We start from the raw sequence: 27,806 nt of genomic DNA, 5'->3' as shown, positions 1-27,806 counted from the left end.
AGAAGGACAAGGTGTCTGACCCGGCCTTGAGGGAGGTGGCCAAGCAGGACAAGGCATCTAACCTGCCCGGGAAGGAGGCCAAGCAGGACAAGGTGTCTGACCTGGCTGTTGGGGAGAATTCTCAAAAATGTGCTAATTCCCTCCACCTTAGAGACACCTGGCAACTTTGCTGGATTTTGATGAGTTTATTTTTTTTTTTACCTGGAGAGAGAGAGACCCTTTTTCCCACTCTGTCATGTATTTTAATGTGATTTTTATACACTTTCTTTTGGTAATGGAGTCTAACCAACTCCACAGGCATCGCCTTTTACAACTGTCACACAGCACCTTCAGTGCAGTGACACAGGGAAGTCTTCTAGGCTTCCAAAGGTTTAAATACCTTCACTGGGATCAACTATTTCCCAGAGCAGTGGAGTGCAATTGACTTTAATTAGTCCTGCAAAATGCTAGACCCAGCCCTCCCTATCTTACAATAGAGTGCTGGAGGGGTTACTTAATATCCCCTCTGTCTAGTTACTCATGTAACATTCACATGCTACCCTTTACCCTCAGAATGGCTGGTGGCAGTGGTTTCGTAATGAACTACCATGATTTACCCAGACCACAAACTGTTGGCAGCTTCGGTAACGTTAAATCGCGGGAGCCATGTTTTTCAAAATGGCGCTGAACCTCCTTTGTTAAAATGGTCCCCGGTCTTTTTTTTTTTTGCCATGTATCTGTGGAAAGGATCTTCTCGAGTTTTTCTCTGCACGCCAAACCAGGTTTTGTCTCTTCGTTATTTCGCCTTAGGCGGGCTTCAGGAGTGAAACCCACTTCTGGCTCCAGAGTGTGTGGTAGGCAGAAAGTGAGGGAGGTGCCCGAAACTGCCTGTGCTTAGTCTCCTAGGAGACCCAAATGCACTCTGGGGTGATTGGCTGGCGGACTGTCCGTCAAGGACAGCCGCCCTGCTGGGTGAGTGATAGCTAGGCTGGAATGAATGGGAGAGAACTGAATAAAAGGTGAGTCGCTTTGCTTGGAACACAGTCGACCACTGAAACGAAGGAACCTAAGAGCTTGAAGAGGACGGCTGCTGCAACTCCTAGACCGTTGGTTTGCCCGGTGAAGCCCTGCTGCAGGTCCGAATTGCGAAATTCATATTGACAGAGAAGCCCCTTCAAGGACGACTTCTCCCTTTGAGTTGGTGGGACCAATCCTCTCGACAGTAAGCCACCTGGACGCCTTATCTCTGAGCTGGTTGAATTTCCTCAGAGTGCTGCAGGAAACAGTATAACCAGGGAGAGGTACCAGTTTGTGTGCTTTACTCACAGGAACCGAAATTGAAGTTTGCCAAGTGCCAGCCTTTGACTGTCCCAATGCAGGAGTCCCCTGACGTCCTCCCTCTTGTCTCCCTGACTGAGGCCCAGGAACTGCGAGATCTGCAGGAACTGCCAGGAACAGAAGTAATCGGCTGCCTCTTTTTCTTCATTATAAGGTACTGTGAAAACAAGACAGAACTTACCTCTTGTAGTGAAAGTGCTTCAAACTTTTGCAACTCGCAGGCCTAATCAGCTTGTGACCCAATATATGATTCTTTTACAAACTACTTCTGAGAACTTTTGCAGAGACTTTACTGTTTACTTACCAGAACCAAGAATTAAGCTAATTGACTTTGGCCTAGCGGCCCTAGCCTATTGAATTGACTCTTCTGGTGAACTAAACATATCTGCACTGTCTAAGAATAATTGTAATCTTTTTGTGTTGTGATAACCTATGCCTTTTTGCTCCTCCTTCAAAGTATTCTGAATGCCCAACAATAATTGAAGACCTTAAACTTGGAGTGTACAGTACTGAAGTATATTTGTGTGTAACATTTAACTGCCTCCTTATAGTGAATGTTTTATTATTGACTGTTGAATACATTCATAATTGTTTAACCAAGAAAACTTGAGTTTAAGAGTTTATTTGAACACCTGTGATTGTAGACCTCTGTGTAACATCATTACAGGTCACATTCCCCTCTTGAGATGAGCCTGGCTGCTCACACCTGTAGTCATAGTTAGGGATGTAACGGTATAACGGTATACCGTTAAAGATACCGTGAACCACTTAATTGAACAATAATAACCGTCACATTGTTTATACCGTTATACCGTTCATACCGTAAAGTGTGCTTTTCAATCTGATTTGGAAAGGCTGCAGTAAGCAAGTGCTGTGCAGTCTTGGTCTTGCACTGTTGGATGTGCCGTCTGCCAAGTAGTTTCTGTTGGAGCAGTTTTTAATGCCATTCCATAAACCACACGTGCCTGTCACAAAATCAATATGTTAGCAATAGGAAGAATAGATACAGTGCCAAGAAGGAAAAGGGTTTACTTTGGGTTGGCGGCTTTTGGGTTTATATATTTATAATGGATAATGTTCTCTAAACATATGGCAATGGGGGATTTCCCTGGTTCTATCATTGAATTTACATATAATAAGTCATACTGCGAAATTCACTCATCTCTGTGGGTATTCCCTGCTGCCATACCAAAGGGTAACATGTCCGTGATTACTGAACACCTTTTGGCCCGCAAGTAAACTAAAGGCTGTAACGTAAAGAGAGTGCGTCTGTGTGTGTGTGTGTGTGTGTGTGTGTGTGTGTGTGTCTGTGTGTGTATATGCGCACAAGCGTATACTACCATCAGCCTCCATTGATCGGTGGCATGCAGGTTATCAAGATGGCAACATGTTCATCTTCACCAGTAGCCAGTGGGGGAGCATAAAGCCTAAATGACCACTTAAGAAAAGCTATTCAGTTTGCTTTGCCAGTTGCAGCAGGGCTCCCCCCTCCTCCTCTCCACACGTGTGTTTGTGTTTGGTGGAAGCAAGGGATTTCAGTGGAAAGTATGTTGAAAAGCCCAATTCTGGCCCTGGGTGCCTGGTTTTGTTTGTGATGGTAAATCTGTCAATTTATGACCTTTTAGAAAATATTTGTTAAGATTATTTAACTCCACCTGCTATACCGCGATAACCATGATATACCGTCATTTGGCAAGAAGGTTATCGTACCGTCATAAAACTAATACCGTGACACCCCTAGTCATAGTTGTGTGTAGTGTTCCCAAAGGGTACTGCATACAAACTCTGCCTAACGGTGTTTTCACTGTTTTTGGAGTCTGACCAACTCTATAGCCACCTGCTTTTTGTATGGTGACACACAGCGCCTTCAGTGCAGTGTCGCAGAGAAATCCTTTGGATTTTTCATAAGGTTTTCACACCTTTTCTTGGTGTGAACTACAGTTCCCAAGAATAGTAAAGTGAAATTGACTTTAATTTTCTCTTTTGTAGGTTCAGCACACACCATCTTATGTGGAATGCTGTGGGGTTACTTAGTAGCCCCTTATCCTAGTTTCCCATGTAACATTTTTATGAAACACTCACTATGGCTGGTGGCAGTGGTTTAATTTTTCCTACCATTGTGATTTAATACCGCAAGCCGAACCCTCAGCTGCAGTACAGCACCCATGGGTGATCATTTTGTCAAAATGGCCCCTGTCTTCTTTTCTTTCGCCATTTTCTGCTGCAGTCTTTCTTGGCTTTGAGCGTTGAGACAAGTTTGAACCCTTTGTCTTGCAGTTGTCGGGCTTCAGCCCTGAAGCCCGCCCCTGGCTCCAGTGTCTGGAAGGACTAGATGTGAGGGAGGGTCCCGAAACTCTCCTGTCCTTAGTCTCTAGGTGTGCCTGAACAAAACTAGTCCTGATTGGCCGGCTGGCTGTCCTTTCAGGACAACCACCCTGCTGAGATTGACAGCCTAGGCTGTGCATGAATGGGAAAACTTGCTTAAAAGGCGAGGTTCTTGGGACTACAGACAGTATCGATCACTGGAAGAAACATCCGAAGAAACCGTGAACGAAACTCGCTGCAACCTCCTGGACCTTCAATTGCCAGGTGAAGCCCTGCTGCTGTGCTGAGCTCCTTTTTCATCGTGACGGAGAAGCTCTGATGGAACCACGTCTCCCCTTGGGTTAGTGGGACCAACTAACCCCTGAGACGAACGCCACTTGGCGCTCTCCACGACTTGCGGTGCCTCTCCGTTGCTGCAGAAGCCCAATGCCAGGTATCGAGTGTCCATATCGGAGTGTAACGTTTGCAGTAAACCAATCCGCCCAAAAGTTCCAGGAGCCTCCTAAGGCCACTCCAGAAGCAGGAAATCCCTAGTCACTTTACCAGAGTGCAGGACTGAGGGAGCAAGGAATGCCCAACCAGCGTTCTGCATCCGTGCTGTTTACAAAGCACGGAAACCGCAATTTGCCGCTGAATTGAAGGGCCTGTAGCTGACGCCGACCTTCCTGAGTACTGCCGCAGTAGCCCTCCAGACATCCTTCCTCTTGTCCCCACAACTGCTGCTCAGGAACCAGGGTCTGCTTGGCTATAGCAAGACTGAATCCAGCTGGACCACCTTTTATTATAACCAGAGGTACTGTTTGGACTTGGGGGTACTTACTGTCATTCTTTGTCATGCAGTCTCACTTGATGATTGCAACTCCTTACATTTGAGTTGATCTCAACTGCCTTTGCGCAGGCTTAACAGCTTGCCCCTACAAGTGATTTTTCTGAACTCTAACTTTGTGCAAGATGTTTACCGAAGAAGTGCATCCGAACTATAAACTGTGTCCAAATGATTTTGGCTGTCCTAGATCCCTAAAGGCACTCGTCTAAATCCATTGACTTGGGTATTGCTTCTCCCCCCAAAGGTTGTGGCTTGTTAAACACTTACTGCTGGGAAAGGCTCATCTATACTTCATTTGAGGATTCAGTTGCCCTCACGTTTGTTCTAAACTTTTTACTTCCCTTAACCTTTCCTTCTGCAACTCAGGATATGCAAAGCATGCTGGTACAATATATAAATGCAACTACTATCCTTGTGATTGAAGTCACTTCTTGGTTTTCGGAGAAATGTATTGAGCATATCCAAAAATTATTCACTGGCTTTATTGGTTCTGAAAAGTAATTTCAAAGTTTAAAAAGGCAAAAGATTTAAACAATACAAATAAAGAATGCTTATTAATAACTAGTTATAACTGAAACCTTGAGTGTTACTTGGCTACTTGTATTTATGGGTTTCAATTGTACAGCTCACATTTAGTCCTCTTGACATGGGCGTGGCTGCTCAACTAAAAGGTGGGTTACCTAATATCAAGCAGATGAGTCTTGTTTAGTCTCAGTGTAACTGCACCAACTCTTACTTAACGCTGAGTCCTTGGTAGACAACCAACTCAAGTACAAGGACCTGCTCTTAAAGGCTGCTGAGCACTTTAAAATAGATACCCAGGAAGCTCAAGTCGATAAGACTTGGTGGAGGACTTCCTTGGGGATATGAAATCTGCAGCACATTTTATCCACGTGCTTCAATCGGTCCAGAGGCGTATTCAGCCCTCACTACTTAACACCAATCTCACACGGGCAGTCAATCCACACATCGAAAAGATGTTTAGACCAACCCCTTCAGACACATTATACAACAGAGGACAGCAAAAGCCTGACTCTCTAGTAGTCAGCGCCACAAGAAAGAGGGCGGAATACCTCTGGACTCTGCCGATGCCCCTCCTGGCAAGGAGAGTAAAATTTTACACCCTGGGCAAGAAAGTAGCTTCCTCAGCTGCTTATCAAACAAGAATCGCTAACAATACTACGCTATTATCCAGAGACAATTGCCACAAGTGGGATGAAATCACTCAACAAATGGACTCTGTTCCAGAGCCCCTAAAAACACAGCTCTCACCATCGCTGAACGGAGACTGTTAGCAAGCTGCATCCTTAAGAATAGCCTAGACACAGCAGACAACGTGGGGCAAATCGTGGCAGAAGGCACACTAATCAACGCCAGGCATGGCTCCGTCAATCGGGCTTCAAATTAGAAATCCAGGCTACCCTTTTAAACATACCCATTAAGCCCAATGCTTTATTTGGCAGAGCAGTAGAAGATGCACTTCAAAGTGCAAAGGAGGCATATGATGCCCTCAAATCCCCGGGACAGCGCAACCTTTGGGCCGAGAGGATTCTCAAACACTGTTTTAGACGACTGAGCTCCCAGCGGTCCTCTAACTACAACCAGGTTGGGCAGAACTAGTCCTGTGGTTATTCACATGGGCAGTCCTCCAACATGGTTTACAAAGAGGCCAAAGAAGGTCTAGAAGTAGGGGCAGATCCTCCTCAAGAGGCAGCTCAACCCCTCCTAAGCAATGACCACCCGCTACAGGTTCCCTTCCATGCCACTCAACTAGGAGGTCCTATTTCTCACTTTAACCACGCACGAGAGGGGATCGCATCGGACAAGTGGGTACTTGCCACAGTGGGGGTTTGGGGGGTATTGCATAGAACTAATTGAAACACTAGCCAACCACCCTCCAAGACAGAAGTTACAGGAAGAACAACACATCCTGTTGGAAGAAGTCAAAGCACTGCTACTAAAGGACACCATAGAAATTGTCCCAGCAAACCAGGTAAGCAAGGGTATTTATTCAATGTATTTCCTTGTGCCGAAAGACCTAACAATGCTCCCTGTCGAGCCACAAATTCTGCATGACAATGCTACAGGAAGTAATCCCACTGCTAAAGCAGGGAGACTACATGGGAACCTTGGATATGAAAGATGCATACTTTCATATTTCAAAGTTCCCAGCGCACAGAAGATTATTACGCTTCAAAATAGCGAACACTACCAATTCAAGGTGCTACCCTTCGGCATAGCCTCTTCTCCTCTTCTCCAAGGGAATTCACCAAGATGGTAGCGGTAATGGCAGCTCATCTATGCAGAGAAGAATCAATCCCAGTGTACCCTTGTGTAGACTGGCTAATATCAGGGGACTCCCCCCCGCACTCCCTCCCCTCACTCCCCCCTTAGATTTGCAAGCAAAATTCTCAGAGAACAATCAACTGTTTGTTCCAACTGGGACAACCCTACACTGCTAGCGATTGTCACAACACACATCACTCACCCGGTGGGGATTACCCATTAGCCTCACCAAACAGCGCATGGCCTGTGGACACAGATCTCCACCCAAAATCACACACATCTTTTGGAATGCTAGCCGTGCTCAAGGCCATAAAAGCTTTCCAAGTGCACCTGTCGGGTCAGGCATTTCAAGTCCTCACGGACAACGCCACTGCCATGTTTTACATAAACAAGCAGGGGGGGGCACACTCCAAGTTTGTACAGGCTAGCACAACAGTTTTTGAAGTGGGCTCCCAAGTGGGGCATGTTTCTAATGTTGCAACATGTTTCAGGAGAACCTAATTCTCTGACGGTCATTAAGCAGAGATGCTCTTCCCGAAGAGCACGAGTTGCAGCTTGACAAACATCTACACGATAACCTCTCCATCTTGGGCTACCCCTGTTAGGCAAAGTTTGTATGCAGTACCCTTTGCATATGATAAAACGGTTCTGGTAGTTAAACGGAAAAGTCTTTGCCACGGTTCTCAGAATTAGTTCATAAAAGAATCCTGTTGGGGTCACAAGCTGATGGGCCTGAAAGTTACAAATGTTTCAAGCACTTTCGCAGTGAAGGCTAATTTCTCTCGATTGGGTTTTCACAGTACCTTACATTGAAGAAAAGCTGAAGACGTCTGTTCCTGGCAGTTCCTGCAGATCTCGCTGTTCCTGAGCCTCAGTCGTGGGGACAAGAGGGAGGACGTTGGGACTCCTGCACTGGGACTGGTCGAAAAGCTGGCAACTGGCAAATCTTCAATTCCGGTAGCTGTAGACGAGCACACAAACTGGTGCCTTCTCCCTGGTTATTTGGTTTCTTGCAGCACTCTGAGGAAAATGCAACCAGCTCCGAGAATGGTGTCCAGGTGGCTTACGAGTTGAATGGTCCCACCAACTCAAAGGGAGAACTTGTCCTTGCAGGGGCTTCTCTGTCGAGGTGAACTTGGCGGTTTGGACCTGCAGCAGGGCTTCACCGGGCAAACCAATGGTCCAGGAGTTGCAGCAGCCGTCCTCTTCAAGCTTGTCTTTGTTTCTTTCATTCCAGTGGCCGACTCTGCCTTCCAAGTCAAGAGTCTTGCCTTTTATCCAGTATCTTCCCTTTCATTCCAGCCTAGCTGCTAGTCACCCAGCAGGGTGGCTGTCCTTGCCGGCCAATCACGCCAGAGTGCATTTGGGTCTCCTAGGAGACACGCACAGGGAGTTTCGGGCACCTCCCTCACTTCCTGCCCACCCCAGACACACTGGCGCCAGAGGCGTTCTTCAGTCCTGAAGCCTGCCAAAGGCGTAGGAACAAAGGGACCAAACCTAGTTTGGCGTGCAGAGATAAACTCTAGAAGGACCTTTCCAAAAAGAAATGGCGAAAAAAGACTGGGACCCGTTTAAACAAAGGACGCTCGGACGCCATCTTGAAAAACATGGTTCCCGTGATTTAACGCTACCGGTGTTCGGGTCGGGAAAAATCATGGTAGTTTGTTGTAAAACCACTGCCACCAGCCATTTTGAGAGGAAAGGGTAGCATTTGACTGCTACATGAGTTTCTAGACACAGGGGATACTAAGTAAACCCTCCAGCACTCTATTGTAAGATAGGGTGTGCTGGGTCTAGGAATTTGAAAAGACTAGTAAGTCAATTTCACTTTACTTTCTCTGGGAAACAGTAGTTTATCCAAGAGAAGGTTTTCTAAATTTTTGTTTGTGATATTAGACAAAATTTTGACTTTTTACACACACAAAACAAAATACATCGTCTTACTCGACTCACCAACTGGCTGGAGGGTAAAGAGCCCAGCAGCAGGTGAGAAGAAAGAATCCAAGCGGTCTTCTAAGACCTTAGAGGGCGCTCCGGTGACAGGGGCCCAACAAAAGGCAAAGCACCGCGAGTCCGTGGGCACAGTGAGCACTGATCGGTCGGGCTCCTCGGCTGCCAGGCAGGGCGCAGGATCACTGACGCAATCAACCACGAGCCAACGCTCTGGCTCGGGAAGAGTAAGTCGGAGAACCCGGGTACGCTTCCGACGGAGACAGCCGAGGGGGAGCGAGGCGGCGACCCCCCCCCTCCCCCCCTTCCAAGGTGAAGGCCTTGGGCCCGCCCAAGGTCGTGAAGGCCCTGATTCACCTGGCTAAGGCCTCGATTGAAGGAGGTCGTGGCGGCCCTGGCAAAACCTATGTAGGCTTCCCCAGTGGAGACTACTTCAGGGACTAGAGTTTCCCTGCCACCCCGTAGAATATCTTTTCTGCCTATCGAGAAGACCCCCAGCAGGAAAAATAGGGGGGGGCACGGTAACCATAACGGATACCACCTCCTGAGGATGAGTTGACTAGCGCCCAAAGGAACCGGGACAAGTCGTCAGAGGAATCCTGTGCCCATGGGAAGAATCCAGACGAGTCCGACGAAGAGAGCAACGGGGGATCTGATGAGGAAGATAGGGCAGCGGAGGGCCCCACGCCCCAGCCGTTGGTCCCGTTGCAAGCAGTGCCCGTACCAGGGGACAATTCAGGAGCTATCTTGATGGCCATACAGGACCTGTGTACGGAGATGACAAGGATGCCCTTACCCACCGCCGATAACCCAGCGGAGCCTGGACCGTCGAGCCCATCTAACTAGCTGAGACAAGGCCATCCTCCCCCGCCCCCCCTTTCCAGCCTTCACCCCAACCCCTCCTCCGAGGGATACGGCGGGGACGGATGACTGAGGTGACGACGGTATGGACCTCCCAATTCCACCCCCTCGGGGGCCCCCCCACCCCCCCTTCCCAAATTGGCTCTTTCCTCGCCATGATCGCCTGGGCATCGGAGCTCTTCCAGCTCTGCCCCGAAGAACAGGCTTCCTCTACCAACAACGGGAGGCCAAGAGGAAGACTGTCCTCTCAGTCCATTTACTGTACGACATCTGGGATGAGGGGCTGGTGCTCCTCAAGAACCCGTCCCGGGCCCCTGCTAAGAGCCCGGTACAAGAAGTACCGGGTCCCGGACTCTGCCCCTATGTGCTTCAGAACAGCCGTCCCCGGATTCAGTGGTCTCCGCGGCAGCCAAGAAGAAATCAGCGATGTCGACAGCCTCAACTTCCACCCCTAAACCCAGACGGCGAGGGAAAGAAGCTGGACGCCATGAGACTACGGGTCATCTCGTTGGCGACTACTATTAAAGCGGCCAACGCCCTCGTGGCATGCTACGACAGGGAACTGTGGTTCAAGATCGCTCCCCTTCTGGACTTCCTCCCGGACGACAAGAGGGCTGAGGCCCTGGAAATCCTACAGGAAGGCGAGGTGGCTTTGGACCACGCCATTACGGTGGCCACTGACATCGCCGACACCGGCTTTCGCCAGATGGGCAACAGCGACTTCGCCAATGCGGTTGGCTCAAGGCCACCGATTTCTGCCAGGACATGCAGACCAGGGTTCTGGACATGTCCTTAGATGGGAACAACCTGTTCGGCAAGACAGTGTCAAGTCACTACTGGCCATCAAGGCGGACACCGAGACGGCTCGGGCCTTGGGTGTTCTGCAACAACGACGGCCGTCCTTTCGGAGTTCCGGAGGCAAGCAAGGTGCCTCCAAAGGATTTGGTGGCAGCTCCTCGTACCGCCAAGCGGCCCGCTCCTCGTCACATGAAGCCTACAGAGGACCCGGCAAGACCGGAGGATCCTGCCATCGTCAAAGAGCCCAACGCGGCACGGCCGCGGTGAAACAGGACTGAACCGGACGTGGCATCGGGCCTCCATCAGCGTGTGGAAATCCATCTCCACCGGCCGTTGGGTGCTAGATGCCCTGGCCCGTGGGTACTCTACGATGGTGTCCCTGTATTCCACCCGTGGCCAGGAAGGAAAACCACGTCCCACAACTACTTCTGGAGGTACGAGCAATGCTAAGAAAGGGAGCCATAGAACTCTTCCCAAAGAGGCTCCGGAGTGTACTTGCGGTACTTCCTCGTCCGGAAGAAGACCGGCGGTTGGCGACCCATCCTGGACCTTTGTCTAAACAAGTACATCAAGTCCCAGAAATTCTGGATGGTCGCCTTCCAACATGTGCTGGGACAGCTGGAGAAAGGCGACGTCCTGTCGTCGCTGGACTTGGAGGATGCCTACTTCCACATCCCCATTCTTAAAGGTCATCAAATTCCTACAATTTGTGGTCCAAGGGCTATACTCAGTTCAAGGCCCTTCCCTTTGGATTGAAGTCGGCGCCCAGGGTGTTCACTAAGTGCCTAGCACCAGTGGCGACGCGGCTGTGCCTGCAGGGGATCCACGTCTACCCCTACCTGGACAATTGGCTCATCCAAGCAAAATTAAGGGAATTTGCCGTCGACCACACAACTAAGACTGTCCAACTGCTCACAGATCTGGGATTCTCCACCAACTTCCCGAAATCTCACTTGGTACTGTCGCAAGACGCCCTGTTCCTGGGAGCCAGACTCGACACAGTGGCGCGATTGGCTTTGCCGTCAGAGGAAAGGACGAAGGCCATCCTGGGCAAGGTACAACAGCTGTTGACCATGGACATGGACATGGCCAGGGTGAGGTCCAAGTCCCTACTCGGCATGATGTCATCGTGCATCTACCGCGTGCATCTATCTCGTGCGCCTATGCAGAATGCGGATGCGACCACTGCAGGAGTTTGACGCCCGTTGGATGCAAGCGGTGGGCAGCTTCGAAGACAGGACCTCACTCAAAAAGACTTTCCGCCAAGCGATCCGGTGGTGGGGCACTCGCGTGCATCTAGCGGCGGGCATGGACTTCCAGACCCCGGCACATCTGGAAACTGTGACGACGGACGCCTCCCTGGAGGGATCGGCAGCGCACACAGATCTCCACGCAAGAGGCCTTTGGCTCCCGGAGGAGAGGCCACTACACATCAATGTCCTGAAGCTCTGAGCGGTGTTCGGGGCCCTCGGGTCGATCCTTCCGTCCCTCAAGGGCAAAGTGGTAAGGATCTTCACTGACAACACCACCACAATGTTCTTGTCACACTCACCTTTGTCTCTGCAGGAGCGATGGATGAGCCTCCCTTGACCCAGAGTTCTCAATTCCCCTGTTTCACCTGGAGGGATAAAGACCTGAAGTCACCTGATTACCCTGGGCCCTTACCTTCTCTTAACTGTGTGATGTGATGTCCCCTAAGGGCTTACCTTGATCTTTAGTAGGGTGTACACTCCATCCTGCATTCGCAGGGGTGCGATTCATTCATGTGACTGATGCCAATGTCTGTAGGCTGAGTTCAGATGCCACACGCTGTTTTATGCCTTCACAGAAAGGCCGAGTGTTCAAGGCGCCAGTTTCTTCACTGGCCAGAAAGTCCTGCCCACAAGTGAATGTTGCGTGGACAATGTTGAGTGTCCAAAATTGTCCGTATTCTTTGTTTGATGGTGTTTTTGTGGGTGAGTAGCGCTGCGTGTAGGAGCTAGCTGCTGGTAGGTATGTGCAACGCCTTCAATTCGAGCACGCCTGGTAATGTCTCTACCTTTCCCTTGCAGGAGAAATGATGTGGTAGTAGCGCCTCGAGTCCGGGTTCAGCGCTATTGGAGACTTGGTGGTTTGGTAAGTATGCACGGAGGCTTTGGTAAGTATGCACCGCATTGAGAGAGAAGCAAAATAGTGTCTGCGTTATTGGGGCGAGCGCAATGAATGTCTGGTTTTTGCAGGGTTTTGTGCGCTCGTACAACTGACCTGGATTCCAGTGTCACGAGAAAATTCGGTGAGTATGCACAGCGTTACTGATGTGCGCGTGTTAACCCAGTTCTCCTTTGTTCTTACAGATGCCTGTGTAGAAGTCCCCTTTTGACTGGAGATTGCGGCGTGGAGTAAGAACGGAGGTTCCTCCAGAGCAGGTAAGCAGAATGATCCGGAGCGGGTAGGCAGAAGTAGGATGAGCAGGTAAGCAGAAGCAGGATGATCCGGAGCAGGTAAGCCGAGCTGGCTGATCCAGAGCACGGCAAGTGTGTTGCTGATACAGCTCACAGTAAGCAACACGAAGCACTGGAAGAATCTTGGGTGTGGCTTATATAGCCAGCCACACCCAAACACTAGAGAGCTCATGAATCGTCATGCACTTCCTGTTTGGCAACAGGAAGTGGTAACCAGGAAGTTACTATAAACACTAGGAAGGAATTAAAGGAGAGATCTGCTATGGGTTCTTTGTGTGCCTATGCCAGGCCTGCCAAGCCTCCACCCACCTTGCCCCAACTACCTGCCTGATACCCATGACAGTGCTACATCTGGAAGCAGGGGTGCACCAGATCCCCAGCCCTATCCAAGGAAGCGCAGGATCTGTGGCACTGGGCCGTCAGCCAAGGGATGTTACTGGTACCCTTTCATCTGGCAGGAATAAAGAACACCATCGCCGACTCACTCAGCAGGGAGCTGTTAGTGCCACGAGTGGGAGCTGCGGCAGGATCAAGTGGATCTCCTATTCCGATGATAGGTTGATCCCCAGATCAACCTATTCGACAGCGACGAACGCCAAGTGCTGGAGGTTCTCCAGCAGGTTTCCCCAGCCGGGGAGCATGGGCAATGCCTTCTCATTCCCCTGGTGCGGCCTATTCCTGTATGCGTTCCCGCTGTTGCCATTGCTGCTGCGACTCATCAGTCCACTAAGACGGTCTTGGTGCAGGAGGATCCTCGTCGCACCAGCGTGGCCAAGGCAGATCTGGTTCCCGGACCTTCTGGACATGTCAGCGTCCTCCGGTCAAACTACCGATTGACGTGGATCTTCTCACCAGGGAAGGAGGCACCATCCTCCACCACGACCCAGGATCGCTGAACCTGCAGGCCTGGCTCCTGCAGCAGTAGTTCGGTGGGTACGATATCCGGGCGGACTGCAAGGAGGTGCTCGCAAAGGGCAGGACGTCCTCTGCTCTCAAGTGCTATGGACTCAAATGGAAGAGGTTCTCTGGTGCCGTGCACAGAAGATTAACCCTCTACGGATTATGGCCCCTCAAGTGCTCTAGTACTTGCTGTCGCTGGCCAAGGCGGGCCTGCCACATGCCTCCATCAAGATCCATCTCGTGGCTATCTCCTGCTACACCAGAACTCCGGGGCGGTCATCTCTATGGTCTCATCGCCTGGTGAAGGAGTTCATGAAAGGACTGTTCGATCATTCCTGCCGGTGAAGGCTCCGGCCCCGGCACGGGAGCTCAACGTGGTGCTGACCAGGCTTATGGGGCCGCCATTCGAGCCATTCCATTTGGCACTGCTGAAGTTCCTATTGTGGAAGACAGTGTTTCTTGTGGCCATCACCCCCGCACGACGAGTGGGAGAGATCCAGGCCCTCTCCTGTAAATCACCATACCTGACATTCCACGAGACAAGGGTAGTGCTGAGGATGCACCCCTCCTTCATGCCCAAGGTGCCGTCTAACTTCCATCTCAACAAGCCCTTGGTGTTACCTGTTTTCATTCCTGTCGCCGGCTGAGAGGACATTGCACTCGCTGGATGTGGCTAGAGCACTGAAGTTCGACGTGGACCGCACAAAGAGTTTTCGGAAGACATCACAGCTGTTTGTGAACTTTGGACCTGTGAACCAAGGGCAGGCCCTCTCGAAGGCTTCCATTTCCAGATAGCTCTCCGGCTGCATCATGCACTGTCACCGGTTTGCAATCTCACTGTTGCCTGGCCGTCCGAGAGCCCACTCAACCATAGCGATCGCTGCTACCACGGCGTTCCTGTCTGGTGTGCCCCTGCTGAACATCTGTAGGGCTGCTACGTGGAGGTCGACACACACACCTTCACAAGATTTTACTGCGTCAACCAGGATTCCAGGGAGGAGTCCAGGGTCGGCCAAGCAGTGCTGCGCAACCTGTTCGCTTAAGGTGAGCCTGGTGAGGATGTAAGAGATGCTTAATGTTGAGATGTTTAATGTTGAGCCTTGCCACCTCCTGTGGTTGTGCATGTGTGTACTGCTGTGTATTCTTGTATTCATGAGAATGTGAATCCATGCCAGACCCCATTCTGAAGAAGGAACAAGTTGCTTACCTGTAACTGTTCTCCAGCATGGGTCTGGCATGGATTCTCATGCAAACCCTGCCTCCAACCCCTCTGCGGCTCTTCTTGGTCCTACTGCCACATTACGTGCTACCAAATCTGAAGATGGCTGCCTGAGGAGGGGCTTAGGTGGGCAGTCATTGGCTGGGGGCCGTATGACCCAGAGACCAGTGATTGGTTACTAGTGAAACTGATTTTTTTCTTTACTGAGGATTCCCAGCCTGATGGAGAATATTCATGAGCATGTGAATCCATGCCAGACCCATGCTGGAGAACAGTTGCAGTTAAGTAACTTGTTCCTTCCTCCCCGAGCACAAGCGTGTAGAGGCAATGGAAATCCTTCAGGAGGTTGAGGCGACGTCGGACCACGTCATCCCCGTGGCCCTGGACATTGCCGACATGGGCTTCCGCCAGATGGATAACTGGGTTTGCATCAGTTGTCGTGTCTGGCTGACGGCCACCCAGACAGGCGGTCCAGACGAGGGTCCTGGACATTTTGACGGAAACCATCTTTTCGACAAGGCAGTAGACCAATCTCTTCAGGCCATCAAAACCGACAGACTGCCTGTACTCTCTGCACGCTGCAGTAGCACTGTCCGTCGTTTCGTCCCTCAGGAGTAAAGTCGGGGAGGTCTTCAAAGAGCTTTGGCGGTGGATCGTCCTCTGACTGCCCTCCTGCACCACGACCCAGGAAGCCTACAAGGGTCGTTCCAAGGCCTTCAGGGGTGGCGGCCTTCATCGTCAAGGCTCCCAGGGTGGCGCACCAACTTCCAAGCAGGACTGAACCAGCTGAGACGTCCGGCCCCCACCTCTGAACCCCGGTGGGAGGCCGGCTGGTGAACTTAGTCATCATGTCGGAAAACCTCTCCACCGATCGATGGGTGCTGGGCGCTCTCGCCCTCGGACACTGGAGTTTCAGCGAAGGTGTTTGTTCCTGCCGGGGCACCAGTGGTATTTACAATGTATCCCTCAGCTGCTGCTGGAAGTTCGGGCCATGTTACGAAAGCAGATAGAGCTGGTTCCGCAGCAACTCGGGGGCTCTGGAGTTTACTCGAGCTACTTTCTTACCAGAAAGTAGACCAGGGGCTGGTGCCCTTTCTTGCCCTATAACAACTCAACAAGTCTTCTTCAGGATTGTCACGTGCTCGTGCTCAGCCAACTGGAGAAGGGAGATTTTCTGTTGCCTTTGGATTTGGAGGACGCGTGCTTCCACATCCCATTCACATAAAACATTGCAAGTTCCTCTGCTTCGTTGTACAAGGGAAGCACTACCACTTCAAGGCTCTCCCCTTCGGACTGAAGTCGGTGCTCAGTCTTTGCGAAGTGCCTGGCTCTGGTGGTGGCCCATCTATGGCTTCAGGGGATTCATGTTTACCCCTACCTTGATGACTGGCTCACCTGGGACAAGTTGAAGGACGTTGCCGTCTATCACACAGAGGACCGTCCGGCTGCTGACGGATCTGGGTTTCTCGGTGAACTATGCAAAATCCTGCTTAACCCCATCGCAGAACATGTTGTTCCTGGGGTCCAGGCTTAACACGGTGTCCTGTTTTGTGGATCCGTTGGAGGAGAGGATAGCGGCCATTTTCGGCAAGGTGCAATGGTTTTCAGTACTACAGATCGACAGTAAGGACCATCAAGTCCCTGCATGGCATATCGTCGTGCCTCTACTTGGTCCAGCTGCACAGGTTGCGGATGTGACCGCTCCAGGCGTTCCTGGACGCTAGTTAGATCGAAGTGTCCGGAAGTTTGAAAGAAGGGATGGTGCTCGAAGATTGCCGGGGGCACAGACTTCCAGAGCCCTCCATTCCAGGAGACTGTCACGACTGATGCTTCCCTGGAAGGGTGGGGAGTGCTCACTTTGTTTTGGGCCCTCAAGTCGTTTCTCCTGTCCCTCAACGGCAAAAAGCTGAGGGTGTTCACGGACAATATCACCACAATAATTTACATCCAGAGGCAGGGGGGCACCAGATCCCTGGCACTCTCCAGAGAGGTGCAGGACTTGTAGCACTGGGCCATCGCCCAGGGGATGCTCCTCATTCCTTTACACCTGGCGGGAATAAAACACTGTCGCCAACTCCCTCAGCAGGAAGCTGTGCTCTTGCCACGAAAAGGAGCTGCTTTGGCAGGATCAAGTGGACAACCTTCTCAGGTGGGACAATCCCCATATCGATTTGTTTGCATGGCGACGAACACCAAGTGCTAGAGGTTTGCCAGCAGGTTTCCCCAGCTGGGGAGCATGGGCAAACTCCTGGAAAAGCTGGCAATCTCTCAGCTTAATCTTTACACTGAATCTGTCGGTTGTCTTCATGACAATCAGTCTAGCTTCAGAGCTGCCATAAACACGGAAACTGTTCTCCTGAACACCCGTGAAAACCTGCTGTCAAACCTTTATTTCAACACCACCTGCGTCCTGATTTTACTTGATCTCTCTTCTGCCTTTGACACAGTCAACCATGCCATCCAGCTCAACAGTGTCCATGATAACCTGGGTATCACCGGTCAGGCCCTGGCATGGCTGACCTTTCCTCTCTGGTCGGCCCTCCCAGGTCCAACTTGGGTCCTTCCTCTCCTCTGAGGTGTCCCCCAGGGGTCTAACTACTCCCTGGCTGTTCAACCAATACTTGGCACTTCTTGCCCACTGTATTGCCACACTCTGCCCTAACTGTCCATGCTATGCAGATGACACTCAGCTCTTTTCAGGCTACCTTCAGCCACCTCTTCTCCGTCCCTCATCTCTGACCGTCTGTCTGCTATCCAGGAGTGGTGTGCCGCCAATGATGTCTGCCTTAATGCCAGTAAGACTGAGATTCTCCTCATCGGCACACTTGTTTCCTCATTTACTGTCACTCTGGCCAGCCGCTCTTGGTTCTCTTCCTGCTCCCACCTGCAAGGCTGAAAACCTTGGTAATTTTAGGCTCCACACTCTCCTTCTCCACCAGAGCCAGGTGAATGCTGCCCCGTTGTGCTGCGGCTGGCCCCTCTCCCATAGCCCGCACTTCGTGTATTTCACCCAGGCCCCGCGGCCCTGTGCATTCCCTGCCGCCACCCAGCGCCTGCTTCCCAGTCTCCTTCCTTCTTCCCGCCTTGCAGGGCTCCATTGAAGGGAAGCTGGCGTGAGGTGAGCCAGACCATCTCTGGTCACTCGTTTGTCGGGCCCAAAGTCAAGGCCGCCAAGCCCCCTAAGCATCCCTGTCCCACCCTGCACCCTCCTCCCGGTCTCTTACCCTCCCGACCAGCCCATTACCCGCTCTGACTGGGCCTCTAGGCCTACATCACTAGTCCTCCCAGGGCAGCCCGCTGCCAGTACAGCCCTGTGGCTAAGAGACCCAAGCCCAAGGGCGGCTCCAGGAAGTGTCAGCAAGTGTCCACAGGGGAAGCCAGTACCCAACCTTCAACCAGCATCTACAAGGACCAGTAAGGTAGGGGGCTTTGGGTTGGCGAGACAACCCAGAAACCCAACCGCTTGGCAAAACCAATGTTTAACAATGTGATCTGTCCCCGTAACCCAAATTGCATTGTGTGATCTCGAAATTGCATTGATAGGCCGCTCTCCGAATATACTTGCGTCCGAAAGTTAGCAGGACCTCTCTCCCACTGTACAGGTGTCTCAAACTTTGCAAGGCCTCTGTGCCCAAATTCCATTGTGTGATCTCCAAACTGCATTGATGGTCCTCTCTCCCACTATACAGGTGTCTCAAACTTAGCAAGGCCTCTGTGCCCAAATTCCATTGTGTGATCTCCAAACTGCATTGATGGGCCTCTCTCCCACTATAGTTGTCTCAAACTTAGCAGGGTCTCTGTGACCAAATTGCACTGTCTGATCTCCAAACTGCATTGATAGGCCTCTCTCCCACTGTACAGGTGTCTCAAAATTATTACGGCCTCTGTGTATCTCAAATTTGGTTCACTCTCAAATCTAGCACACTCGCAAATTTAGCTAACTCTCAAGTGAGACAGAAGCCACCAGTGAATTACGGCGGTGGGTCACTCTGACTAGGGCCCCTCGCATCACAAGGCGAAAGTCCAAGCTGCGCCTGTCCAAGCCAACCTCCAACCAGCAATACCCTCCCAACCCACACAGCCTGCCCACCACAGTGAACCGCGCTCAAGGAGACAGACAGTAAAGAGAGCCACCTATAACACCCAACTTAATAACCCTTACCACCCCCTTCCCCCAGGACAGCAACTGCACGACTCGCCAGTTTCAGCCGAAACACCACCTACAGACAGAGCCCAAACTAGTAGCGGACACCCCCTCAACCGCCACTACACCACAAGACGACGAAATCCAGAGCAGGACCAACTAGACGTCACCAAACAAAGACTAAACGACTCTCAATCTTACAATGCCGCGCAAACGACCCATCCCAAGGAAAAGACGAAGAGTTGAAAGAACAAACACTCCAGAACAGCAACTTAGAACAACAACCATAGACTGGACCCCCACAAACAGGAACACAAACCGAAGCAACTCCGAGAGAAGATAAAAATCCCCCTACCTAACCCCATACCTTGCAGATAACTGGTCACCACGGCAATCCAACCCAATATTAGAAGCAGCAACATCAAACAACCTAACACAAGCAAGTAGAAGGATGAACACAGACGACCAACGCAATAACCCCCTTCATCACCAAAGCAAGAGGAACTTCCGATCAACAACCACAGCTCCCGGAAGACGAACCCGATGAAAACACAAAACCAAGACAAAACCTAGAAGAACTCTTCGAAGATGCCGACACCCCGAAACCTGCAGCCAAACAAGTGACTGACCAGGAAGGAAACCTCAACACCGAGCAGAAGACGACCTCGACAAAGCCCAAACCAAATACCTCCAAACTTCACTGCAATCTAATAAATGCAAGATCCATGTCAAAACACTCAACAGACATCTTTGACCTACTCGACGACCACAGCATTGACATCCTGTTCATCACAGAAACATGGCTGGACGAAAACTACAAAATCACACTCCAAAGCTGACAAAAGACTGACTTCAAATGCCTACAAATAAACATAAAAAACAAAAAAGGAGGCATTGCTATAGCATTCAAAACACCTGAAAATAAAAACAGACGAACCGCTCAACATCCTCAACTGCGAAACCATGGTAATACACCTAACAGCGAGCCCAAAAACCAGCATCACATTCATCCTGGTATACAGACCGCCGACATATGATGCAACATTCGTTGATGACTTCATAGAAGCCGTCACCAATTTAGCCATCAACCACGAACACCTAATCATCCTGGGGGACTTCAACATCTGGTTTGAAGACAGCCACGCCAACTCCCAAAACTCACTAATTGAACAACTCAACGCCATTAAACTACAACTAGTCAAAGGAGCAACGCACTCGGCAGGACAGACCCTAGACGCAATTTTCGCCAAAGAAAAACTCATCACCACGGCACCTCCATCACAAATACTGTGGAGCGACCATCTCATCATCCCCTTTGTGATCACTCTGCCTACCCACGCCTACATCCAACATCCGAAACTCACAACCACCACCAAAAGAAACTGGAAACACGTCAAAGAAAGCAAACTATTTGAACTGGAATGAACGAAACCCTCAACTACAGAACTGGAGCTAGCTGACCTAGATGGAAAAGCAGAGATACTGCACAAATGGATTGCATATGCAATAGACAAGATCGTCCCAGAAAAACCGTTCACCCCATCAAAAAAAAGAGCAATGGCAAAATGGTTCACCCCACTATTAAACGCCATGAAAAAGGGGAAAAAAAGATGTAATTGGAATGGAGGAAAGAAGACAACCCAAGGAAAAAACACTGTACCAGAAACAAATCCGCGCATACAAGAATGAAATTCAAAAGGCAAAGAGAAGACCTTACGATGACAGAATCAACAATGCCACCAACACACAAAAAGAAATGTTTAGCATCATTGAAGAAATGAGAAACCCACCAGCCTGTGATAACGCCCCAACCCCAGTAGAAAAACTATGCAACGACCTGGCGGACCACTTAAAAAAAAAAAAAAATCAATGACATCCGACAAACTATACAAAAGCGACCAACGAACCTAACACGGAACCACAGCACAAACTCCAAAGCTTTCCTGAAATATCAGCAGAGGCATTCGCAATGCTGGTAAAACGAAGCAAGAAAGCGGGATCACCCATGGACCCCTGTCCCCCAGACATCTACAAATCAATCCTCGCGCAAGGATCGCCAGCAGAACACTACAGAAACCTTCTAAATCTATCACTATCAACAGAGACCGTACCGAAGATCTTCAAATCAGCATACATCAAGCCACTCTTGAAAAACACAAGTGGTGATGTTTTAAATGACCTTTCCAACTACAGGCCGATCTCGAACATCCCCTACCCAGCAAAACATCTAGAAACCTACATATATAAACTAACCCAAGAACACGTAGAAAAACACCACCTCCTGGACCAAGCTCAAATTGGTTTCAGACCAGCGAGAGGAACGGAAACAGCACTACTATCCATCTGGGACGACCTCAAAACTAACGCAGACTCGAACACTACCTCAGCTCTTATTCTGCTCGACCTCTCTGCAGCCTTTGACAGTTAGCCACGACACCCTGACCAAAAGACTAGAAGACATAGGCATAACAGACACAGCACTACGCTGGACCAAATCATTCCTAGCAGACAGGACAGAAACCGTATGGATCAAACCTTTCAAATCCACTCCACGAGTTAACGACTGTGGAGTGCCACAAGGATCCTCACCATCTCTACTATATTTCAACATCTATCGGACTCGGGTCATCGGAATCTTCAAAAAATACAACATTACATGTTACAACTATGCAGACGACACTCAGATCATCTACAAAATCAAAGACACCGATGCCGACCACTCATCCCTAATCGAATGTCTAAAAGAAGTCTTAAACTGGATGGATGCCAACAACCTGAAAATCAACCCAGGAAAGACAAATCATGATCGTATCCAAAGAACAAGAGAACGAAACCACCATCACATAGCCTACGGAAATGGGAAACACACCAACACCATCAAAGGTAGTAAAAAAGCTGGGAGTCCTAATAGACAACACCCTAACCCTGGAACCACAAATAAATGCAACAGTGAAGCAATGCTTTTTTCTCCTCCACACGGCAAGAAGAATTCTACCTTTCCTCTCCTTCGCGCATAAAACACTCACTATCGTCGCCCTAATCATGTCAAAAATCGACTATGCAAACAGCCACGACCTCGGAATACCAGAGTACCTCCTAAAGAAACTGCAACAGATCCAAAATGCAGCAGCAAGACTACTCCTCAAACTATCCAGAACAGACCACATCACTCCAGCCCTAAAAACACTACACTGGCTCCCAGTAAAACAACGCATCACCTTCAAAACAATGTGCATAATGCACAGGGCAATCGGCGGAAAAGGATCAGAATTCCTACAAAAGAAAATAAGTCTACAAACCGAGACCCCTCCGATCAAGCAACGTAATCCGCCTGGAACCAAACCATACCTTAAGAAAAAACTTGGAGGCACCGCCTTCTACCACTTAGCCGCAAAAACCTGGAACATCCCAAAAGAAATAAACACTGAAGGTCACCTAAAATTCAGGAAATCACTTAAAACCTGGCTCTTCATCACCACAGACTAAACCTTGAAACCAAAACCAAAAAAAGGACTAAGCCGGAAAGGAGACGGACATCCCTGACCCGAGAGGGTAGCTCCCACGGCACCTGGACGGGTGACACAGGATAGATTGGAACACAGGCGGCACGCACAGACTGGATCAACTATCCCAGACAATCCCACCAACACTTTCGCCCGCCCCTGACTTACCGCCGGGTACCACAGTAGCGCGGAATTGTCATGATATTGGCAATCACCACACTACCTAAGAGGCTGACATAGGCAGGTGCACTTGCCAGAGGAGTATGAAGGGAGGGTAAGGGGAGCTATGAGAGAGCATGTTAAAGGTGGGGGTCAGAGGAGTAAGAAACCTTGTATACCAGTCGGACCCAGATCAGAACAGAGCCGCATCAGGGGAGACTAAGCAAGCCGAGCGCCTCAATACAGGATAGAGACGCAAATTAACCAACCCTACTAACAATTTCCCTTTCTGAATACACCTCTCAAACTCCAAACCAAACACAACCAAAACCTACAGCACAACAAGCCGCACAAACTTCACTACATTGCAACAACAAAACAAAAACACGCATAATCATGCACAACAGTACACAACGACTACCAGCCGCAAACGCCCCAGGCCCAGCCCCCACCGGGCTGAGGCCACCAACAGCACATCACTGCTCTCTTGCACTTTTCCTGCTTCCTCCCACTAACTCGACCTCCCTCCTCTTTCAGAGCCGCCGGGGGACCACTCCGGTGGTGATAGTTCGCGGTACAAATGTCCTTTAACATTCTCTCCTCGCATTTGACATCTCTAACAAGTCACACTACCAGCTGCACCTCCTCGGAGGTATTCTTCCTGTCCTCTCCTTCCCCCAGAGGCTCATTGTCTCTAGAGCTCTGGTTCTCTCTAGGCTGGACTACTGCAACAGCCTCTTTCTAAATCTGCCTGCTTCTGCTCTCCGCCCTCTACAACTCATCCAGAACAGGACTGCAAGACTTGTAGTTGGCCTCAAGGCCAGGGATTGTATTTCTCCAGGGCTGAAATCTCTTCACTGGCTCCCAGTGGCTGCGAGGATTACATTCAAAACCCTCTGCATTGTCCACAAGGCCTTCTGGGGCCTCAATACCTTCAACTCTCTTCCCCAAATATCTTCCTTCTCAAGCTCTTTGCTCATCCGCCCATCCGCCTCCCTCAGGATCAGTCGCTTCTCAAAGCAACAAGTTGGTGGTACATCTTTCCTTGGCTGGGGCCTCCCTCTGGAACAGCCTCCCTGAAACTTGAGAACCAGCTCCGGTTCCGGAAGCACCTCAAAACCTTCCTCTTTGCTTCTGCTTTCTTTCCTCCTCTCCCCTGCTGAATTCCTGGCTGAATTGTACTGCTTACCTGGCCACCCTCTGATCTCAGGCCCAGGTCCCCTTCCCCGCCAGTTACACAAATGCACTGCCTCCCTGGCAACTCCTGTTCTTGGACTGTTTTCTGTAGCCCTACCGTCCCCCTCCATCACTTGCCACCAGCTGGCCCTACTTCTCATATTGTCCCCCCCATGTACTGCACTGTGCCCACCCCCTCACAAGCCGCACTCCCCCCGCGCCCCCTTCCCCTGCACTTGCGCAATCTGAATGACACTTGGCCTAGTAGGATCTTTGTCTCCACTCCCTTGCCGCGTCACGTCTTGAAACACTTGTGTATAGGCATGTTATAAATGACATATCATGCTCCTTCCCCTGGGACGGCCTGTTCCTTTATGCGTTCCCTCTGTTGCTGCTGCTACTACGAGTCATCAGTCAACTCAGACGGTACCAGTGCAGTATAATCCTTGTTGCGCCAGCGTGTCCGAGGCAAATCTGGTACCCCGACCTTCTCAGCATGTCAGCTTCCCCTCCAGTCAAGCTGCCAGTTGTCGCAAATCTCACTAGGGATGGAATCGCAATCCTGCACCACGACCCAGGATCGCTGAGCCTGAAGGCCTGGCTCCTGCAGCATTAGAATTTGGTGGGTACGAGCGGCCTGCGGACTGCAGGGAGGTTCTCGCCAAGTCAAGGGTGTAGTCGACGCTGAAGTGTTACGGACACAAATGGAAGTGGTTTGTGACCTGCTGCTGGTCACCGAATATTAACCCTCTTAGGGTCACAACCCCCCCTCCCCCCAATTCCTCCCATACTTGATGTCCTTGGCTAGGTCCGGGCTGGCGCACGCCTCCAAGGTGCATTTGGCAGCTATCTCCCGCTACACCATGTCTCTTGGTTTGGTTGCACCGTCTAGTGAAGGAGTTCAGACTGTTGCGTTTGTTCCCGCTGGTGAAGGGGAACTCAACATGGTACTGACTTGGCTCATGGGGGGGGGTGCGGGGGCGGGGGCAGTGAGGGCGGGGGGGGGGGCATTCAAGCTGATGCATCAAGCTCTGCTTAAGTTCCTGTCTTGGAAGACAGCTTTCCTTGTGGCCATCACATCTGCCAGGAGAGTGCGTGAGATCCAGGCCGTGTCCTGCAAGCAGCCTTACTTGACTTTCCACGAGATGAGTGGTGCTGCAGACGCACACCTCATTTATGCCCAAGGTTCCATTGGAATTTCATCTCAACGAACCCTTGGTGTTACCTGTGTTTTTTCTGACACCTTAGTCGCCGGCTGAAAGGACTTTGCACTCGCAGGATGTGGCTAAAGCGCTGAAGTTTTGTGGCCCGAACAAAGTTTTTCCGTAAGACTTTTCAGCTTTTTGTAAACTTTGGTCCTGTGAACCATGGGAAGGCCTTGTCCAAGGCATCCATTTACAGGTGCCTCTCCGACTGCATCACTCATTGTCACCGCTTGGCAAACCGACTGCTGCCTGGCTGTCCGAGAGCCCATGTCTACCAGAGCGATGACTGCGACATCATTTGTCTTTTGAGCCCATGCTGGACATAGGCAGAGCTGCTACGTGGAGGTCTACACACACCTTCACAAAATTCTACTTCAACGGATTCCTGGGAGGAGTCCAGAGCCGAACAGGTAGTGCTACGCAACCTGTTCGCTTGAAGGTGAGCCTGGTGAGGAGGTAAGAGTAATTGCTTCTGTTGCCACCTCCCGTGGTTGTGTATGTGTGTACAGCTATGTTTTCTTTATTCATGAGCATGTGAATTCATGCCAGACCCCATGCTGGAGAAGCAACAAGTTATTTACCTGTAGCTGTTGTTCTCCACCATGGGTCTGGCATGGGTTCACATGCAAAACCTCCCTGCTCTTCTTGGTCATACTGTCACTTTACGTGCTACCAAATCTAAAGATGGCTGCCAGAGGTGGGGTTTAGGGAGAGGGCAGTCATTGGCTGGGGCAGTATGACCCACAGCTCAGTGATTGGTTTATAAGAGAAATACAGTTTATAAACTAAAGCAAAACTTTTTTCTTTTACCGAGGAGTCCCACCCTGACGGGGAATATTGATGAGCATGTGAATCCATGCTGGAGAACAGTTACAGGTAAGTTAATTGTTCTTTCCTCAGCTGGCCCTACGAGACTAACCTCGCCAAAATCTTGGCGTCCTAGCATCAAGGGGACCCGCGATAGGGAGGACAAGTCTGACCTTTGGCAGTGCCTTTGCATCACCGTGTTGTGGTGACCACCGTCCGAAATTGCTTACTTGACCAGAGTACAGTCCTCGGAGGGGTCCTGCATAAAGTTTTGCTGCATTCATCCATCGGAGTCCTTGCAACAGTGAGACACCAACCGGAGATAAGCTAGAACCTGCAACCCTACAAATCGAGGGCTGCGACTTTCAGTGGGAAAAGCAACCTCTGACGCTCTTCCTTTGTCGTGCCAAGTATGGGGTACAATCAGCGTATACAGAGCAGGCTTATAATAAACCTTTACTCTAACACTTTTGGCTTTGCCATTACTTGTTGCGTATGACTTCTGAAAGTTGGGGCTACTTCTTTTAGCTAGTATAACTTGTACGCTAACCATAAGAACCCTTCACTGGACCCCAGAGACCCTACCTGCATTTTTTCCTGCTTAAAAGATTCTCTGGAGCTGTAACCTGAACTATTGGCCAAAGGGCCCTCGACAACTTGGGGATGGACCATTTGTTAGGGATCTTTCTCGGTGGACCTTGAGTGCATTATAACCATACCTTTCCTTTGCAGGAGTTTGTGTTGAATATTATGCCCTTTATACGTAACTATTTTTCAGTGTTATGTGAAAACCCTACTTGCTAGTAGTCATTTTTGTATAGTGTTGGGCCAATAAATGATTGTATTTTTATACATCCTGTATAAGTGTATTCTGTTATTCCCATTGTGTGAACTCATTGTGGACCCTTTAAAAGCTCGCCACTTCTGAAGAACTTAACCTAGACCGCCTGTCACTGCTACCTGAACTGGTTTGGCTACAGCTCCCCAGAGTTGTCCGTGTCACAAAAAAGGTTGGCCTTCTATACATCTGTCCACCAGGCCAGAGTATAGAAAATTGGCTCCTGCTTGGCGAGACTGGATTACAAAATTAGAGGACAAATTTTCATTTGGACCTCAACACCCCCAAGAGTTTTTTTGTTTTTTTTTTTACCTGACATCCCGGACAATAAACAACTTTGGTTTAGTAGTCCTATTCAGTTTTTATTATTTAGCCCTTATGTGTACACTGTCCCTAATTAACCTTTTTGTAAATCATATCTTTGTGTTGGTGTTTTTAGTCGATCATTGTCAACTATCTGACAGAACACGAAACTTATCTTTTATGAGCAGCAGATGGAAACATTTCTGTAAGTAAAAGCCAGACCGAGTGATTACAGGTAACTGTTTTCTAGCATGTACAATAGCATTTGTGGTATATTGCTTAGTATTATTTTTACTTCTACTTTGAGCTAGAAAATATCTCCATGACTAAAATGTTCTTTTCGTATTTTGATTAGTTGCCTGGTGTTAGGCCTTGCTTTTATGCATCTAGGTGTAATGTTTATGCATTTTATTACAGCAAGAGGCGTGACCTTTCTGTTTCCTGTCCAAGTTAAGACGTTCAACGCTGTCTATAGTGGTAAAGATGTGATTGCGCAAGCTCGGACTGGGACAGGAAAAACGTTCTCTTTTGCCATCCCCTTGATTGAAAAACTTCAACAATCTGACCTGGAGAGGAAAAGAGGCAGAGCCCCTAAGGTAATAATGATGGATATGATATATTTTATTTATATCTCGCCCATACTCAAGTGTTTCAGGGTGCAACGAGACAAGAGGACAAAAACAACAATCTTACTAGGCTCAGTAACTTTGAGAACGTGCAAGTGCAGGGAAGAGGGAAAAGTGCAAGA

The 27,806-nt window shown here is 49.9% G+C and overlaps 1 protein-coding gene across 4 annotated transcripts in view; it reads left to right on the top strand.

Annotated features, from left to right (window-relative positions):
* DDX21 (DExD-box helicase 21) overlaps positions 1 to 27,806 on the top strand; it is a 790,459-nt gene that overhangs the window by 199,365 nt on the left and 563,288 nt on the right. For all 4 annotated transcript variants that reach the window (XM_069610614.1, XM_069610615.1, XM_069610617.1 and 1 more), the window contains one exon: positions 27,476 to 27,654. In XM_069610614.1, the coding sequence (XP_069466715.1) occupies positions 27,476 to 27,654 (179 nt within the window). The remainder of the gene's footprint in view (positions 1 to 27,475; positions 27,655 to 27,806) is intronic.

This window comes from Ambystoma mexicanum, chromosome 8 (genome assembly GCF_040938575.1).
Source record: "Ambystoma mexicanum isolate Mex_15411 chromosome 8, UKY_AmexF1_1, whole genome shotgun sequence".
NCBI lineage: Eukaryota > Metazoa > Chordata > Amphibia > Caudata > Ambystomatidae > Ambystoma > Ambystoma mexicanum.
The sequence above is the reverse complement of the archived record's forward strand: the minus strand, read 5'-3'. Positions and strand labels throughout refer to the sequence as shown.